The 20,665-nt window shown below is 39.6% G+C and overlaps 2 protein-coding genes across 2 annotated transcripts in view; both read right to left on the reverse strand.

The window, feature by feature from the left end:
• CRR7 (chlororespiratory reduction 7) overlaps nt 1-20,665 on the reverse strand; it is a 150,265-nt gene that overhangs the window by 101,776 nt on the left and 27,824 nt on the right. The gene's annotated exons all lie outside the window — the stretch shown is intronic.
• Nucleotides 797-1,647, reverse strand: LOC149535029 (uncharacterized). The gene is made up of 3 exons (XM_089803865.1): nt 1,457-1,647; nt 1,126-1,349; nt 797-1,022 (listed from the first exon to the last, which is right to left on the reverse strand). Exons 1-3 carry the CDS (start codon nt 1,640-1,642, stop codon nt 800-802), a joined length of 633 nt encoding a protein of 210 aa, XP_089659991.1. The 5' UTR covers nt 1,643-1,647; the 3' UTR covers nt 797-799.

Genomic DNA, 20,665 nt, shown 5'->3' on the forward strand with positions numbered 1-20,665 from the left:
ATAGTGGGTACAAAATTTCATTCTCATGCGGAATGCTCATGGCAGGAAGCAAAATAGTAAATAGTTTCAATCTGTCAAACCAGAAGTAAATACTAAAAGTCTAAATACATCAATACAATCACATCTTCCTCTTTCCAGCTGCACTAGCAGGAAAGCGAGGGGGTCTAGTCCTCAAAGAAGTGCCCCGCTCTAGGATAGGGCGTGCGCTACGTGACTGTGAACTCTATGGTTGTGCCTCCTCACTTGACATCCCTACTAACTAGCTCGGTGTTTTGGAAGAGGATGTATCTCCTCCTATATGTGGCACTAGTAATGCCTCGTCCTCTGAGCTTGAATCGTCATCATCCTCATCCTCAATGTCATCCATTGTGAAATGAAAATCAGTTCCAGCATCCCTCTCCATGGCCTGCCTCTCCAAATCAGCGATCTCATCTGGTGTAAACAATGGACCTGGCTCCTGTGCTGTCCAATTAGAATAAAGATCTATCTCTTCCAGATCAAGTGAACCAGGTAGTGTTGAATTCTGTGCTCTTTTTATGCGCAACTTAAGATTATAGTGCACATAAACAAGGTCATTAAGTCGTTTATGAGTCATTCTGTTTCTTTTCTTTGTGTGGATGGACTCAAATAAGCTCCAATTGCACTCACAATGGGATGAGCTACAAGGTTGGCATAGGACTCTGAGAGAAAAATTCTTTAAATTAGGGGTATTGCCACCCCAACTTGCCCACCAAGCATTTGCAAAACAAAATATAAAAAGTTATAAAGCAATGAAAAAAGATATCAAAAACACAACTTATCAATTTGCAAAAGTTTTAAAGTTCAACGCTTTACCTGGTGCTTGAGTAGATCTTGCTCTCTTTGCTAGCATAGAAGAGAACAAATTACCCTTCGATTCTACATAAACTTGTTGTTCGGTCACAACAAGGTCTCTCTCCACTTCATTGGATATCACTCTCTCAATGCATTTAGAGAGACCTTCCATGACCTCTCCATTAGGATCTAAGTAGGAATCATCAGCCCTAAAACAAATAGAAAATGATATCAAGTCTTACTACACAACCTTAAAAAGTAAAGTAAAATAAAGTCTTAGTAAAATCTCAACTTTAAGGACAGCCATAGTACCTAAATTTGGGGTTGAGGAAGTAGCCTGCTACGTGAATGGGTTGGTGGAGCATATTGTTCCACCTCCTATCAATTATTTCCCAAATGGTGTCAAATCTGAGTCTGTCCCTATGATAATAATTTCTGACAGCCTCTTTGGCCCTATCCATGGCCTCATAAAGACCTCCTATTGGGGATTGTTGCCCATCACATATGCGCAAGACTCTAACCAGGGGCATAGACATCTGCATTAGAAATTTGAAAAATACAAATTAGTTAATAACATAGCAAGTTATGAATTAATAATGAAACTTGAATCAACTAAAAATAATGTTTTGATTCTTGAAGTTACCTCCAGAATCTCCTTAGCCTTTGCAAAAAAACTATCATCAAAGACTATCCATGCCACAGCCTCTCCTTCGGACTTCTTTGAGTAAGATGAAGCAACCCAATCAGCACACACAAACATTTCTTTCAGAGCCAATATGTGGTCGAGAATACTTTGCAACGTCAAGAACACCATTGCAAACCTTGTCATAGCGGGTCTAACCAAATCTTTTCCTTTAGTGGTCTTTCTCATCAAACTGAGAACCCATGGGTGATTACAGATATATTTGGTGACTCGCCTAGCATCTTCCACAACTGGACTCACCCAATTAAGTTTTCCTATGTCCTCCAACAGAAGGTCAAGGACATGTGCTGCACAAGGTGACCAAAAAAGTGTGGGATGCCTCTCTTGGAGGATTCTACCTAAAAGATTAGTAAAAAATCAATAATTAGTTACAAACTTTCCATATTTACATCAAATCTAAATTGAATAATACCATAGCATTACATTCATGATTCATATTGAACATAAAAGATTAAATTTACCTGTTGCCACATATGCTATTGCATTATCTGTGATTATTTGCACCACATTCTCTAGTCCCACCTCCATGACAACATTCTCCAACACTAAAGCCAATGTGTGTGCATTTTTCACTTTGTTGGTGACGTCAACAGATTTCCAAAACACCACATCATCTTTGCAAGCAACCAAAAAATTAATAATGGTTCTAATTCTTCCATTTGTCCACCCATCAGATAAAATGGTGCAGCCATACTTCTTTCACTCTTTCTTTTGGTCTTCTATCAATACTCTTGCCCTACCAACCGCATGGTCAAGCAACCTACAAAATTTAGGTGTAATAAAGTGTTATTAAAAAATAGGAAATAACAATTAAGATTTAAAATATAACAATGAATTGAAGTGAATCACAATTATTTACAATTACTAAATAGTAAAATACTAACCTTCCACTCATATCCTTGTGAGTAGGCAACTTGTACCATTTGCCCGATATTGGAATTGCATTCACCAAATTTAACCAATAGGGACTATCAGCCGCATACATTGAGATATTGTTGAAAAACCAAAAATCAGTTGCTACACTATCAGTTTGCTCATGCACCTCTTTAAACCATCCAGTGCCCTCTTATGATGGTTGTGATCCAGTTGTGTTCCTGGGCACAAAATAACTCCCTATCCCTGATGTGGATGGTGATGAAGAACTAGGAAATGTAGAAGAAGTGGAACCGGCAAAAGAGGCATTTTTTTTGCGGATCCGTGGGCCATGAAGAGATCCTGGTATGTTCTCAAGTGCTTCTTCTTCTTCTTGCATATCAAAAGAAGCTCCTTGAGATTCAGCTATAGCTGCCCTCATAGCTAATTTCGCCCTCTCCCTATTCAATTTTTTCTCTTCAGCAACTGCAAGTAGGGCATTGATGAATCTTTTTTCTTCTTCAGTTACCTTGAGACAAGGATTTGAATCATGTTTCTTTATGCCTACAAGGTGGTATTTGAAGTGGTTTATGCCTCTAGAAATAAGTCTCTTGCATGGAATGCATATAACCTTCCCAAGCTCATTTGGAGCTTCATAGGCATACCACTATGCCTTATCTCTTGCATTTTTAGGCCGAGTGCCTATATATCCAAATGGGCATAGTGTTTGTGGCCACTCTTCTTACAGGTTTGTCATGTTTTTTATGCTTGACTGCTGTCCTACACATAAATTTATAGAAAAATGAATAAACAAAGTTAGAACAACTAGGGTTTGTTTTTAGAAAATCTTACATATTCTTCAAAAACAATTGTGAAACATAGAGCTGAATGGCTTTCAAATGATTCAAACATAGAGTTAAAATGCTTTTAAATGATTTGAAATTATTTACAAACAACAACAAAACAATAGAACATTTGTTAAAACTATAAAAAGTTTTCAAACTATGATAAAAAGAACGTCTCTAGAAAGAGGATTTGTCTTCTAAAACCGGTTAGAATCCTCTACAAATCCACTCAAATCTGCCTTGAATCACTTGCAATCACCTAAGAATGCCTCCAAACCTTCTCTCCACACCACAAGCCTCTAGAGTGCACAAATGCAACAGACATTGCAAAAAAATTAACTTTTTGCCCTTTATTTCGGTCACAACGCGGGGTTTCTAACTGGGTCTATCACCATGAGTTTTTACTAAAAACTCACCGATTACTTGCCAAGTAATCGGTGATTAATCGGCGAGTTTTTGCCTAGGCACCGAGTTTTAGTCCCTACGAATTAAACTGGGAAAAACTCAGCAAGTGTTTGAAACTCGGCGAGTGTTCCAACTATGCTTTAGCACCCCAAACTGCAATTGCTTGGAGACAAGCGATCTTGGGGAGGGATGACTTAATGTCCCCATTTTAGTAGATTCTCGTAGCCAGGACTAGTTAGTTCATCATCAAGACCCTCGTGAGATGATAGTGAGTTTTGAGGGTCTCTAAGGCGGGCTTTCTATTTATAGTAAGTCTATTTTTGGGTGATTTCTATATATGGCAGTGCAGTGGGGGCACAGTTGGTTGGGCGCACAGTGCAGTTGGGCACACTTGTTCATATCATTCAGCATTGTCAGCTACAGCCAGCTTGGGCTCTTTACAAACTACAACAATCAACCTTATGAGGGAAAGCCAGAAAGACATAAGTGATTATTATAAGTCGGTCAATTAAAGTATCAATCCCCAAAGTATGATGAAAAAGGCAGCAAGAGCAGAAGATTTAAAAAGATATGTTAACAGCAACAATAGTCCGTATAAGGTCAATATTTAAGCTTATTGATCATATATGAAGACCAAACCATAACGCTATTAAAAAAAATGAATTGATCATAAAACATGATATCAAGCAAGTACGTTTACCACTGCAATCATCATCAATATTCATTAGACAACTATGATATCAAAGATAGTATGAAGAATGTGATGTGGCAAATACAACAAGTGGCAATTGTTGGGATCAAGTGAACAATAGATTCAGATAAGATTAATTTCTAAGAAAGAATCAGAGACTACAGTATGAAAAGTAAGTTGTGGTTCACAAAGGTAAGAAGCTGCTTCTATTAAAGATGGCAGCAATTGAATGGAGAGGTTGGTTTGTTCATCCCATGAGCATCTCATAGGAAACGGATGAGTGAGAAGTCAGAGCCAAGCCCAATAACATTATCACCGAAGAAGATATTGACTAATGGCACATTCAGTGGCTAGAGGAGACGTACCGAACATATTCGTTAAATGACAGCATTGTAATAATAATTAGCGTTATCATTCTAAAGAAGGAACTAACTAATCCAATCGTTAGTCCTCCATATTAGTTAGATAGCAATGGTAACTAATATGAGGAATCGATTTGGCTTGAGGAGGCACATAAATTCATATTAATAGCACTGATTGATGCAATGATCAGACATGGCTAATATTGGCCAAAGCCCTATTGATATCATAAGATAAATCGATTTGTTAATGATCAAATTGTTCATTAAGTGTTGTTGACTTATATCATAAACAGATTGCTAACTATGCCATTTGTTGTTAGCCGACTGGATGGGTCCGACAGTGTTTCTGTGGCTGACGGATTGATTGTCATCGATATTTTGTATTTTGTAGCCGATGGGTAAATAGTTTGTAGCGGATGTAATGTTGTGGCCGACGGACTCCTTCGGGAAGGTTCGGCGGTAGTATTTATATCCCGTCTGGGATCATTGTAAAGCATCAATCATCTACTATTGCGAATATTATTCTGCTACTATATTCCATTGTCTGTATGCATTGATTTCTTTACCACTACAGTAAACATTTTGGCATCATTGCCTTATGAACTTGGAAGGTGGGAGGAATGAAGATTAATGCCAAATCATCTTAACAAGGATCGGAATAAGGTCAAGGGAAAAGATGGAATCCATACTGCACAAGAGAATTTAATTCTGACAGAGCAAGCTGAACACCGACGGAGATTTCAAAAGATTGCCGACGGAAACCGAAGCACGGAGGAAATGTTGGAGGAGACTCGGCAACAGGTGGAATTGGTGGAAGAAGCACGAGAGGAGTTCTTGAATTTGTGTTCGCCGAGGGAAGAAAATTCAGACGGAAGAGCATCAACTCGCACGGCTCGCAGTGCCAAGGGAGCACGAGCGTGGAGTGACCTCTTCGTCCGGGATAGACTTCCGCGGGAAACAACTTCAGAAGATCCTTCTTCTTCACCAAGGTTCGCAACTGTCGAGACCTCCGGTGTGGGAGAGCAGTCTGCCGGTGTGGGAGTGCAGACCGCCGGTGTGGGAGTGCAGACCTCTGGTGTGAGAGACCAATCCGCCGGTGTGGGAGTGCAGACCCCCAGTGTGGGAGACCAGTCCACCGGTGTGGGAGTACAGATTGTCGGTGTGAGAGTGCAGACAATCGGTGTGGGAGTGCAGACCGCCGGTGTGGGAGTGAAGAGCGCCAGTGTTGCAGGACCGAGCAACGCCTGTTTACAGAAACCAATTGTGATGGCGGGACCAAAAGAGAAATTGCCGAAGTTCAATGGCGATGGTACGGCCGATCCCATTCGACATTGCAAAACATGTGAAACGATCTGGAGGGCAAATGGCATAACTGATGAAGACTGGATGAGACAATTTTCGGCAACCCTACAGGGTGTGGCGATTGATTGATTTTCGGATATGGATCCACAAAAGCTAAATAGCTGGGATAACATTAAAAAGGAGTTCTTGGCGAAATTTAAACTCTTGTAGGATGATAATGAAATCGTAGCGAAAATTTTCAATACCAAGCAGGGGAAGCACGAAACTATCTGTGTCTATGCCAGGAGATTAAAAGACTTAATAAACAAATGGAAAGCAAGCCGGCGGACGGATTGCAGAAAAGATGGTTCGTGGACGGCTTACAATCAGAATTGCGGAGAAAAATGAAAATTGTGCCACCGTCGTCATATGTGGACGCGTATAATAAAGCACTGGACCTTGAAAGTGAGCAGAAGACAAAGAAGAAGAAAACTAGCTCCTCTGATTCTGATGACGACGAGCCTGCCAGAGATGATAGTAACAACGACGAAGGCAGCAGCAAGAAGGTTCATGCCCTACAGAAGGATATGGTTCGCATGATGAAGGAGTTTAAAAACATGCAGAAGGAGCCAAAAGGTAGTGAGCTGTGGTGCACGGAGTGTAAGACCGACAGTCATACTAAAGGATCATGTCCAAAGAACCAATTCTGTGACATTTGTCAGATCATGGGCCATTCGACAAAAGAGTGCCCCTTTAACATGAAGACAAGAGGATCTACGCAGGTGTTTCTCAAACAAGAGGCTTCCCCGTCGGGCAGTAGCGGAAATACGAATAGCACAAGTGCCACATCTGGAGGGTGCAGGAATAATAACAAAGGGCAAAATAACAACAATGCAAACAATAACAATAATAATGGGAGCCGAAGTCGAACTCAGTGTGATGCAAACGGACGGCCGATCGTTCAATGCCAAGCGTGTAATTTGTGGGGTCATTTTGCGCGGGATTGTACAACGGCAAACACACCGAAATTATTATGCAAATGGTGCGGACCCGGCAATCACGAAGATTCCAAGTGTTCAAAGTCTGGAGTAAACTTGATCACTATCGGCATAGATGTAGAGGAGGTTCTGGCAATTACACGGAGGCAAGCGGAGGAAAAAAGAAAATTGGGGGAAATGCAAGCAAAAATTGGAAAGGCATCATCGGCAGGGACATCTCAGTTGAAGGACATCACAGCACCTTGACAAAGAACTTCGCAGAACAATTCATTGTATGACAGATCTTACAAATGGAGATACCGGTCAAGATAAGTGACCTCCTCACAATGCCCCAGTTACGAACGGCCATTTTGAATCATACACCGTTTCCGAAAGCAACAGAGGACACAAGAAGGGACAGTAGGGAAGTGATGACAACAGACCCGATGTTGCTCACACTCACCTCCAGACGGCATCCGGCGGTCGTCGAGATGGGGATTTTGGGAAATGTTTTGACAGAGACAATTGTTGACGAAGGGTCCGGCATGAATGTCTTACCGGAGGATACCTACACAGAATCAAACCGTTGGGAATCTTGAGGGCACAACCGGTAACCATTGGTACGCAACCATTTTTTTTGGATTTTGTGGTCATTCCATTGAAAAGAAAAGCATATGATGCTATTCTGGGACAAGATTGGTTGGTGCAAGCAAAAATAAAACATGATTGGAAACGAAATACCCTATCAATGGAGTGCGGAGGCAAAAGATTCACAATTGACCTGCATACACAAATAGTCGGTGAGGAGGCAGCATCGTCAGATTCAGAAAGTGACAGCGAAAGTGACGACGAAGGAAAGAGGAGAATGGAACCAGACGAAGGAGTATTGAGACTTGACGGAGGATCGAATGACGACGACTTGGACTCGGTGAATGGCCTGTTCCACTGGCAGATAGAAGACTACGAACTGTTTCCAAGTTGCAATATGTTAACGATCAATGAACGTGACAAAACATAGGAAAATGAATGTCCGGAGGAATGCAAGGAAGCGGAAGAAGGAAAAGCTGCCATGGTTGAAGCTGAGGGGAAGAACATACAGTCTGAACACAGAAAAACGAAAGATCCCACTGTCCGGTACATGATGAATGGACCGCGCAGAAAGAAAATGTTACACCGCAACATAAAATTAGTGGAAGGGCACCGACAGCAAGGAAATAATCCAGTTGCGCGACGACCACAGGCACAGTGGGCGACGGAGGTGGCACAAAACAGACTTAAGGCGTACGACGGTCGGAATGAAATCAAAGTGGAAAAGTTTAAGGCCAGATGGCTTGGACCATATCAAATCCGGGAGGTCGGCAACAATCGAGTGGTAAAGTTGGGAACATTGGACGGGCAAGAGGTACTTCACGCAGTCAACGAATCCTACCATGCCAGGAAGATGCCGTCACCGTCACAGAATGATTAGATGATTCCCTTGTCGTCGTCGTTGCAGAATGGCGACACCTGGAGGCAAAATTGAGGTGTTGTCTTTTTATTTTATTTTATTTTTGTCAAAAAGAAAAAAAGAAAAAAAAGAGAAAAAATAATTAAAAAATAAAAGTTCAAAAAAAAAAATTGAAAAAAAAAAGACCCCACGGGCAGAGTGTTCGCGGGTGAAAAAAGTCCCACGGGCAAAGTTTGTCCGCGGGTGCAAAAAGCCCCGCGGGCAAAGTCTATCCGTGGGTGAAAAAGTCCCGCGGGCGAAGACAAAGGCCCCGCGGGCAACAGCCTGTCCACGGGTGTGAAAGGGAATGGCCCCGCGGACAGTTTGTCTGCGGGTTAATAAAAGCCCCGCAGGCAGCCTGTCCGCGGGCATAAAAACTTCTAAGTTCCTCCGCCAGAAAGGCCGCAGGTAAAAAACATTTCCACCAGACTCCATTCCCTCCTCCAGCAAGATTTCTCCGCGGGAAAACAGAGACATAAAGAAGAGTGCTTGTTCTACCAAAAGGAGAAGCTCAGGGTTTTGTGAGGAGTGGGAAAAATATGGCATATTTAGTTTGGGCGCTTTTGAGTTTAGCGGCAGCACAGTAAAATTGTAGGAGCCAAGATGGAATCTGTGTAGGGAAGGAGAAGAATTTCTGTGTGCAGAGGGATTTGTAGTGGATTGTAGAGGAAGCAGTAAAAATAAATAAAAAACGACGACAGATTCAAGTTGTTCAGAATGAGTTACAGATGGTGCCAAAGGGAAGGGGACGCATCAGTGGTTGCTAGAAAGAGTGTAGAGTCGGCAGAAAATGACAGAAATGGTGTGTTCCCTGCATTTCTATGTGGGTTGCGAAGTGCTAATTTGGTCTTGGCGGTGAAGGGCGCTGCCCCTCGACCCCGCCCTGTACTGCGATAGGGAGCGCACCCGGGGCGCTGCCCCAGGACCCCACGGGGGCGCTGCCCCTCAACCCCCCCGGGGGCGTTGCCCCCTGGACCCCCAGTCATTGCGGATATCAGTCGTGGGAGTCTGACCAATTGAGAAGAGTTGAAGTTGCTGCAGGCATGGACTGTTTGTGTACCGAGGCACTGGGAGTAAGTGTTGGCCGGGAGGCTATCTTGGTGTATGCGTAGAGAGCTCGGGAGGAGCTAATCATCTAGTTGGAGGCAGTGCAGCGACACTTAGCTCAGTGGACCCAGTGTTGGAAGCAGAGAAAACAGCACAGGTGGCTATCAAAGTTAGCTTCATCAAGGACAAAGCAGGTGTATGAGCTACGTCGCCAGCAGCACACTTTTGGGACACTCCTTCTCTCTAGTATTTCTTCTGTTGTCTGTAAGTTGTCTCCTAATTTTGTTAGTCGTCAGGAGACGACTGTTTTTTTGGGGGGATGGTGTTAGCCGACTGGATGGGTTCGGCGGTGTTTCTATGGCAGACGGATTGACTGTCATCGGTGTTTTGTATTTTGTAGCCGACGGGTAAATAGTTTGTAGCGGATGTAATGTTGTGGCCGACGGACTCCTTCGGGAAGGTTCGGCGGTAGTATTTATATCCCGTCTGGGATCATTGTAAAGGATCAATCATCTACTATTGCGAATATTATTCTGCTATTATATTCCATTGTCTATATGCGTTGATTTCTTTACCACTACGGTAAACATTTGTTAAATGACATGAAGGCAACGATTAAGGACTGGTTGATGAAGATAACATACCTATTTAACAATAAGGATAAGAAAATATTTAATTGGTATGATTAGTTATAAAGAATGACAATTATAAAAGCAAGTGGGAGATATCAGAGATTATTGATAATAATTGGTACCCATCGAATGGATTGGAAATGAGAATCCCTGCAAGCCCAAATCTCTTAATTGGGAGATTGAATTTCTTAGCTACCAGCTTATTGAAGCCATTGTTGAACATCAATTTGAAATAACATTATTTAGACTAGTGATTCAGGGTTATATAATAAATGGTTTAATCTAATTGATTACATAATTATTCATAATCCATTTGAAGTTAGTACTGTCCTAGCCCAATCCTTATTCACTAGCTATTGCCCCTTAAGAGGATAGGTTGGTTCTGTTAGGGAGAGATAGAGTAATTTCTCACAAGCTAGGTGAATCCCAAGATGCAATATGGATGGGGTCTTAAAACTTTGATTGAGCCTACTTTTGGAATGGTTTCCAAGTGCCCTGAGACAAGTAATTCCCCACCCTCCTTAGGGTTGATGATTAGGAGAAAAGTAAGGAATAGGGGCTTAAGTATGTTAACTATCAAATGTATTATGAATCACTAATTGTTTAATCTGATTTAAATCCATACTAATTTATATTAATCATTGGGAATTGGCATTCTCCTAGTAGGAATATTGCAATGGTTAAGTTAAATTTCCATTTCCTGGCCCAATCCAAACTATAGATGGGAATTTTAGAGTAAATCAATTAAAGTCCCAATAGGTGCCATTATATTGGTATTAGAGCATGTCCCTTCCATCCTACAAGGTAAAAGATGAAGCAAGGAATCATTCTAGTTAATAAGAAGGTATTCAATAGTGCATGTATCAGGTGTATACTTCAAGTATGATTTGTGTCTTCATACATTCATGGGTATACTTCGCATTTTCAAATGTATGCTCCATGTGTGATTCTATTTTTGGTTGATCAAGAATAAGAGAATGACTAGGGTGAACCCAAAAGATATGAATTTATTGGTAAATGCTAGTCAAATCCAAATCAATTTTGATGCCATTACAAAGATGTCCTTGATCCTTGTCTGTAGACGATAAGAAAAAAGTATGTTGAAAGAGGTGGCAAGCACAAAAGATTACAAATGAATGTCAATAGCAAGGATAGTCCATATAAGAAGGTTGATAGTCAAGCTTATTAATCATGTATGAAGACCAAACCATAAGGCCATTAAATAAGATAATTAATTTTAAAACTCAATATCAAGGAAGTATGTTTACCACTGCTGTCATCATCAATCTTAATTAGACAACTACGATATCAAATATAGTATGAAGAATGTGATGTGACAAATACAATGAGAACCAAGAATCATTAGAAGGAGCAAGTGACCAATAGATTCAGATAAGATTAGCTTCTAAAATAGAATCAAAGACTACCATATGAAAAGTAAGCAGTCATTCACAAAGGTAATAAGCTGCATCTATTAAGGATGACAACAATTGAACAGAGAAGTTGGTTCATTCATCACATGAGCATCTCATAGGAAATAGTATGATCAAGAAGTTGGAGCCAAGCCCACTAACATTATTATCATTAAGGAAGATATTGATTAATGGTGCATTCAATGGTAGGAGGTGACATATTGAACATATTGGTTAAATGACAGCATCGTAATAATAACAAATATTATTCCAGGAAAGGAACTGACTAATCCAATCGTTAGTCATTAATATTAATTAGATAAAAGTGGATAACTAAAATGATGAATCAATTTGTCTTGAAGAGGCAAGCTCTAAAATTATGTTAATAATAGCAATTAATGCAATGATCAAACAAGGCTAATATTAGCCAAAGGCATATTGATGTCATGACATAAAGCACATAATGAACAGATTTCTTTGATAAGTGTTGTTGGCTACTACACTATTTGTTAAATGGCATGAAGGCCATGATTAAAGACTGGTCGATGAAGATAAGATTTTTAAAATAAGAATGAGAATTCAGAGGTTATTATTGAAGTGGTGTGATTAGTTATGAAGAATGACAATTATGAAAGGATATGGAACATGTCTTTACCAAGTGACTTATCATTCCAAACACATGGTATAAGAAGGCAGTCTCCATCATTCATTCTAGGAGGGAGGAATCAGATATTATTAATTATAATTGGTACTCATTGAATGGACTGGAAATGAGAATCCTTGCAAGTCCTCATCTCTTAATTGGCAGATAGAATTTATTTGCTGGCAGCTTATTGCAGCCATTGCTAAACATTAGTTTGAAATAACAAGACTTACGTTGGTAGTTTAAGTTTATATAGTAGTTGGCCTATTCTAATTGATTCCATAATTATTCATAATCCCGTTGAAGTTAGTACACTCCTGGCCTGTTCTTTAATCACCATTTTAAGAAGATAGGTTGGTTTTGTTAGGAAGAGGCAAAGTAATTTCTCACAAGGTAGGTGAATCTGAGGGTGGGATGTGGATGGATTCCTAAAGCCTTGAGGGAGCCTCCTTGTAGATTGGTTTCTAAGCACTTTATTACAAGTAATTCCCCATTCTCCTTAGGGTTGATGATTAGGAGAGAAGGAATAGGAGATTAAGTATGTTAATTGTCAAATATATTATGAATCTTTAATTGTTTCTTAATTTAATCTAATCTAAATGCACACTGACATATGTTGAAAATTGGGACTTTTCTAGCCTCCTAGTTGGGGACAATACTATGACTCAGTTAAATTAGGTCTTGGGGGACTGGGGCATGAGGGGATGACAGCAGGAGTTTTTGGGACGGGGGGGAAAAAGGGATTCAATTCGAGGACGTCGTGGAGATGGCAAAGGGTGACAAAGGGGGGTGGTGTTGTATATATTATATACTCTACTGATAGTACTTGAAATGCTAGTAACGAAAATATGTCTAATAATATAAGAGGTAAAAGAGTAAAATAGCAAAATCACAAATGCCAAATATAGTACTTGAAACATTAAATACATACTATAGTATACTTGAACCTTGAGGTTTTATACATTAAAAATTGAACTACTAATTACTATGAGAAATCAGAATACTAATTATAATTGTCAAATTGGCAAATGGAAGATTTATATTATATCAAAAATATGACAGTTGCACCATGTGAATTGCAAACATAAAAACCCCACTTTTGATTTTTATTTAGGGTAGTCAACATAACTAGCAATAATGTATGCAATAGCAGCTATAAACACTCTAAAATGCCCATATTATGTTTGCAAATGATCTAAAAGTGTCCTTCAATCAGCCAAAAAAGTGTTTATATGTCTAGTTGTCGATGTTCCAATTGAGGTTGAGCGACAACTGAGTAATGATGAGGGGATGCCAATCCTTGTCCCCAAGTCTCTCGGATTTTCCCATACCGGAAACTCAAGGTTTGGGGGAGGGGGGAAGGGACATTCCCATGTGTTTCACTGTTAAATTTCCATTTCCTAGCACAAACCAAACCTTAGCTGGCATTTTTAGGCTAAATCAAGTCCTTGTAGGGGGCATTACAAGGAATTGGAAAAAAATTGAGTTTTTAAAAATGTTTTATCAGTTTTGTACATGACTTGAGAGATTGATAATGGTCTACATCATTTGAGAACACTAAAATACTAGTTTGTTGATTAGTGCTTTCCTTATTGAAAATTATCATATTTGGTGAATTCTTGAGGAAGATAAGGAATTTCAATCTTTGACAAGTTGTTTTATTTAGAGGTGAAGAAGCATTTTACATCATTAATCCATTGATTGCATTGGGACATGTGATAATCATGTCTCTAATAACCCTTAGTCAAGTTATTTATTACATAGTTCATAGACTCGGATTGAGAAAGTACTCAACAAGCCAAAAAAACTGACTCCTCGAATACTCAAGAAAAACTTGGCAAATTAGCAAGTACTAAAATTAAAATCTCTTACTATTGGCTTCCAAGTCAAGGTGGTGGGAGAAACTCTCTCATCATGCACCCACTTGGTCCCACAATTGAGCATTACCATGGGAAACCACACAGTGATGGAGGATTTATTTATAGTCGATTTGGATGACATGGAGGTCATTCTAGGCAACCAATTGATGTAAACTTTGGATGAGTATACTCAGAGTTTCAAGTGAATGGACTTCTCCTTCATAGTTGATGGAAAGAAGGTTGTCCTGAGAGGGATGGTGAATGATGGACCAAAGGAGGTTTTGGCATGACGGAAGGAGGTCATCTTCCGACATGAAGACGTTGCCTGGGCAGCACATTGCTTCATTTCAACAGAACCTATAAAGGGGCAATAGACATACAACCAAGATAATAAGCTTTAAGTCATCTTGGACAAACATAATAGCATTTTTGTTGACATTCCATCTGGCATATCTCTGCACTAGGGTTTTAAGCATGCTATTGAATCGGAAGTTGGCACCAAGCCCATCATCGCCACACCCTACCACCATCCCAAGAAGTTTAAAGATGAGACTAAAAAGACAATTCAGGAGTTGCTCAACAAGGGATGGATCCGGCCCAATTCTAGTCCCTTTGCATCATCAATGGCAATGGTCAAAATGAAGAATCGAACATTATGTATATGTGGACTATTGTGCATTAACCAAGAAAATAATCAAGAACAGATACCCTCTCCCAAGATCAATGAATTGTTGTTGGATGAGTAGCATGGTGCACTCTAGTTTTCCAAAATAGAACTTTGATCTAGATATCATCAATTTTGCATGAGAGAGCAAGATGTGGTAAAGACGACTTTCCAATGTCACTATGGACATTATGAGTTTTTGGTTTTATCATTCGGGTTAATGAATGCGCCAGCCACATTCTAGTCCTACATGAACCACATATCCAACAAATAGTTGTATAAGTTCCTATTGGTTTCGTCTGATGACATCCTTATTTATAGTAAAACACGAGAAGAGCATTTAAGCCATTTGGATGAAATCCTTGGAATTATGGAGGCATAGTCGTTCGCATAAACAATTCAAGTGGGAGTTTGGGATGACAAATATATTATACCTAAGACATGTCATTAGTAAATATGGAGTTCAGGTTCACCTAGAAAAGATTCGAGCTATTCTTCACTAATTGTTGCCAAAAACTCTTCTAGAGTTACGGGGATTCTTCAAATTGTGTAGTTACTATAGGAGGTTTGTATAAGGCTTCTCTCATCTTAGCGCACCATTGACGGATTTGACTAAGAAGGGACTTTTCAGTGGAGTGAACATGCACAACACACGTTCACTATATTGAAGGAAGCAATGAGTACTTGTCTGGTCTTTGCATTGCCAGATTTTACTCAACCTTTCATCTTGGAGTGTGATGCCTCCAATGAGGGTATGGGCATAGTATTGATGCAAGATCAACATCCGATAGCTTTTGGAAGTTGAAAACTCACACAGGGTGAATGATTATATTTCATCTATGATAAATTGATGTTGGCCATCATGTATGCACTGACCAAGTTTTAGCAATACCTAGTGGATCCCAAGTTTGTTGTCTATACTGATCACAACAGGTTGATATACTTTGGGTTCTAAATGAGAGACAACAGAAATGGATAAGTAAGATTCAAGCCTTTGACTTTGATATTGAATATGTGAAAGGAAAGAATAATGTCATGGTAGATGCTTTGTCAAGGAAACCCACTATCTATTCATTATCCCACATTTCAACCAATTAGAAGGCATACTTGTTTGTGCAGTACTCCAAGAATACTTTTGCATGTAAGCTAATGAATGGTGCATTCGGGATGAACAATACAAGGTAGTTGACAACATCATCTACTACAAGGATAGGATCTACATGGTGCCTGAATCCACCATTAAACAAAAAAAATTGAAGGAAATGCACAAATCACCATTGGCCGGACACCCAAGATTCCTTAAGACCCACAGGCAGATTAGGGAGAGATTTTCATGGGACTTAAGAATTATGTATTGCAGTGAGCTCAGGAATGTGTGGCATGTCTGCGAAACAAATCTAAACACACATCACCAACGGGCTTGTTACAACCATTGTCAATACCAAAACAAAAGTAGGATAGCGTTCCATGGACTTTCAAAGATAAATAACAAAGATTGCATTTTTGGTAGTGGCTGACCGACTGACAAAGTATGCACATTTCTTTGCCATCTCTATCGAGTTCCAACTTGCACAAGTGACGGACTTATTTCTTAGAGAGATTTTTAGTCTGAATTAGTTGCCATGAAACATAGTAAGCGACAGGGACAGCTACTTTCTCAACGCTTTCTGGACAAAACTATTTCGACTGAGAGGGACAAAATTGTCACCAAGCACCACCTATCAACCCCAAACCAACAAACATAACATGTGAATAAGTGGCTAGAGGGATACCTCTAGAACTATGTTTTAGCGTAACAATGGGTGTGGGTTAAATGACTGCATTTAGGAGAGGACTGCTACAACACCACTTACCACTGTCCATTGGGATGGCACCTTTCAAAGCACTCTATGGATATGAGCCTCCCTCACTTGTGGACATGGTTTGGAAGACAGATGTTGGCCAAGATAAAAGGATTGGCTACAAGAAGGATAAGACATATTGAGGTTTCTGAAGGAAAATCTCCAATGGCACAAAATCAGCAAAAGATGTACGTCGATATGCATCAAATTGGGAGAAGCTTTGAGATGGCTGATCTAGTATATCTTCAATGACAGCTACACAAACAATCATCCCTGAAGGTAGGTGGAAAAGAAAAGTTGAGGTCATGCTATTATGGTCCTTACCGTGTAACTCAGTGCATAGGGGATGTTGCCTGTGAACTTGAGCTGTCAGAGGGAAGCCACATCCACAATGTCTTCCACGTATCTTGCCTGAAGAAATCCATAGGGGAAAATATCTTCGTATCGATCATCCTGACATCTCTCCACAAAGAATGGAAACTGGAATTGAAACCTATCGAAATCCTTGACATCCGAGAGACGAAACTAAGTAACAGTACTATCAAGGAGTTCTTAGTACGTTGGAAACATCCATTATGGCCATGCTATTATGGTCCTTACCATGTAACTCAGTGCATAGGGGAATTTGCCTACAAACTTGAGCTGCCGAAGGGAAGCCGCATCCACAAGTCTTCCATGTATCTTGCCTGAAGAAAGTCGTAGGGCAAAATATTTATGTATCAATCATCCTAACACCTCTCAACAAAGAAGGGAAATTGGTATTGTAACTTGTCGAGATCCTTGACATCCGAGAGAGGAAACTAAAGAAATGTACCATTAACAAGTTCCTAGTACATTGGAAATGTTTGTCACTCAACGACGCCATTTTGAAGAGTGAACAAATTTTGCAGCACCCATACTGCAATTGCTTGAGGACAAGCAATTTTTGGGATAGGACTGTAATATTCCCATCATTAAATAAATAAAACCTTGTATGTGGGAACAATTGATTTAGTATTCTTGGGGCCCATTTCTATTTTAATTTATATGTACGTTTTTGCCATGTCATGTGGCATCTCTTAGTTTCTCCCTTGGGAGTTCTCCTCCAACGGGGCATAAATGCCTATCGTGTTGGATTGTTGTAGGTATGTGTCTTAAATTAATTTTATGATACTGTGAATTCTAGTTAGAGTTCTACTTTGTTCACCATTTCGTAATTGAAATATCTTCCCTATTTGGCTTGTGCAGTTTCTGTAGGATTCTCGCCTACCCTATTCTACTTACTTTACTTTGCTTGAATCATGCAAATTTGAGCGCCATCTTTGTTTGCAAATATATTTCCATGTTTCAGTGACCAATTGCATATATCTCTATATTTGGCATGCCTATCTATGTTTGGCGCATATACACTGAGTGTTTGGGTGACTCGGCTAATTCATATCCGTTCAACATCGTTGGTCTTAGCAAGCACATTCGTCCATTGTGTGAAGCAACACCTTCCAACTCTCCCTATTACCTACATTGTATGACGTAAGGTCTACCCGTCAAGTTTACCATACAGCCTCCAATACGTCTTGTACAAATCCCTGCTCTACCAAATGACACTGCCCTCTACACAGTCACCGAGCTACTCCTGGAACACCGTATCGATCGTACAACATTCCCCTCCTATCTCGATGTATGCCATATAAACTATTATTTCTTCATCATCAGCCAAGATTCCTTGCCACCGTACACTCATACTCCTTAGAAAAGACTTTCTACTTGAGGGACAAATACCTCTAGCTCATACGCAGTTATTTGTGCTAGTTAGGAACATTACAAAATATCTTGTTCATGCATGAGTGAAAGGTAGTTGGAGTGTTAGTCAACCCAAAAGTCATGACTAGGAACTTGAAATGTCTATAATGAAACCAAAAAGTTGTCTTCTCTATGTCATCCTCCCTGACTCAGATCTAATGATAGTCTAATATAAAATCCATTTGAAAAGAAAAATAAGCTTCATTAAGTTCATCAATCGTCTCATCTATACGGGAAACTAGTACCTATTCTTAATAGTTCTCTGATTCAGTTCCTTGTAATCAAATGCAGAAATGAAAAGTCCCATCCTTCTTTTCAAACTAAAACTGTTGTTAAAGCAAATGGGCTCTTACTAGACCTAATATGTCTCATCACAAGTAGCTCCTTAATTACCTTTTCAATTTCATCCTTACATCTCTTTGGATGTTTGTATGGAGTGTAATGTTCCTGACAGTTTCTGCCTTCCCAAAACAGTTGCAGACAAAGTTCGTACAGTTGCAGAGGGTGTTTGTACAATTGCAAATGGTGTTTGTATGGTAGTGATAAGTGTTTTCGTACAGTATGTGTGTAGATCATACAGTGAAGAAGGATATCACCGTACAATGAGGGGGAAATGTTGTACGGTGAGTATGGTGACTGTACGGTATGGTCTTGGAGTCCGTACAAACTATAAAGTGATGGTGTACAGTGTTCTAAGATTGGCTGTATGGTGGCAAGAAGAGGGTGAATGGGATGGCTGTATGTTAAATTTTGAGCCCAGAAATCAGTGGTGATAAACAACAATAAGGAGCCAAAAATGAATCAATAAACACCAGAAACATCCTGGGAAAACCCTTTGAGAATGAAGGGAAAAACCCAGCAACACAACAAAAATACCATTTTATTGATCATATAAGTTCAAGTGTACAATACCTATCACTTAATGCGAGATATATAATTTAAGGAGAGACCCTTCACATTCCAACCGAAGGTCTCTCCAAATTTCCAAAACGTGACTCTTTATTACAAATACAATAACAACTCTTTCAATTTCCATGCCTCAATGCATGCCTAAATTACATTTAATATTACAATTTAAACATAAGTGTCCTTTTCAATTGAACATAACAATAATGGTAATAACATTCATATTTCCAAAGATAAAGATATCTATTGCAGCTACCGTCTTCAACACTCCCTCTTAGCCAAAGAGAGATCTGTAGCTGAACAATCACACAAGACTGCAACCAAAATGTTAATGATAAAATCTCATCCCATATATCCTATAAGATTCATGAAAACTTGTAACAATCTATCATATTCATGGAATCACTCAACATGAAACCCTGTAACAATTACTCATATTCATGGAATCACTCAACATGAAAAGAATTGCAACTCGCAGCTAAGCCTTTATTCACGGACTCTCTCAACGTGAACTATCATGGAATCTCTCAACATGACATCTAACTCTCATCATGGAATCTCTCAACATGATGACATCATGAACTCTCTCAACATGATGTTCACTATCGCATAATGAAAGAGTTATCATAGTTGATCTTACAATCTCATTTATTCACACAAGAATAGAAATATGCATAACAAAAATAAGACTTAGTTCCTTTTAAGTCAAATTTTACAAATACCATAAGCATCACAGGTATATAAGACAATGAAGGAGATTTTGTAAGTACTCCCTCTTAACTCTCACAAGAAGATAGCTTATGAAGCCTCCCTCTGAAGCTAAGCCTCTCCTTTTGAATTCAAAGCAACCTCATCTCGTTGCTTCATCGTGTAACAAAGAGAGATCAACCCAATATATCAAGATGCAAATACCAATTTATGATCAAAAATAAATAAATAAAATACTTATCTTTATGATGCTGCCAAACCATAATCCATTAAACAACCTTTGCAGTCATATCTCCTACCATCATCGACATCTCAAGAGCCAAATGTGCCGCCCCCCCCCCCCCCCCCTTTGTATTAGCTTGCTCCCTTAGAGATGCCTCGATGCATGCAAGATCACTATAGATGGAAAAGATGTATTATGAGAAGGATAACACCAGTTCTTTTGGAATGTGATAACCACTTTCCAAAATAACTGACACCACTATCTTTGAACTCTAAAACATGAAAACCAGCCCACTTGATTTGATCCTGATTTATTTATCTCCAAATTACAATTTTATTCACCAAGAAGAAGAGGGTGAGAGCAATTTCCAAGGCATTGAAGTCAACAAACAAGACTAACATAGCATGCAAGTATGATATGACACAGAACATGAACCATCAAAAACTGATGTCATAATAAGAGCCAGACATACAACTGAAGTGATTTACATTTCAAGACTAGGAGATGAAGAAGCTTACTCAACGCATTTTCCATTA

This window comes from Cupressus sempervirens, chromosome 10, assembly GCF_028749045.1.
Source record: "Cupressus sempervirens isolate cs-2001-9-10 chromosome 10, ASM2874904v1, whole genome shotgun sequence".
In the NCBI taxonomy this organism is placed as follows: Eukaryota; Viridiplantae; Streptophyta; class Pinopsida; order Cupressales; family Cupressaceae; genus Cupressus; species Cupressus sempervirens.

Coding starts and splice junctions, on each gene's coding strand:
- LOC149535029 (XM_089803865.1), bottom strand. CDS start 1,642: ATGACAAGGTTTGCAATGGTGTTCTTGACGTTGCAAAGTATTCTCGAC. Junction 1,350..1,456: donor AGGCTAAGGAGATTCTGGAG/GTAACTTCAAGA, acceptor TTTCTAATGCAG/ATGTCTATGCCCCTGGTTAG. Junction 1,023..1,125: donor TTCCTCAACCCCAAATTTAG/GTACTATGGCTG, acceptor TATTTGTTTTAG/GGCTGATGATTCCTACTTAG.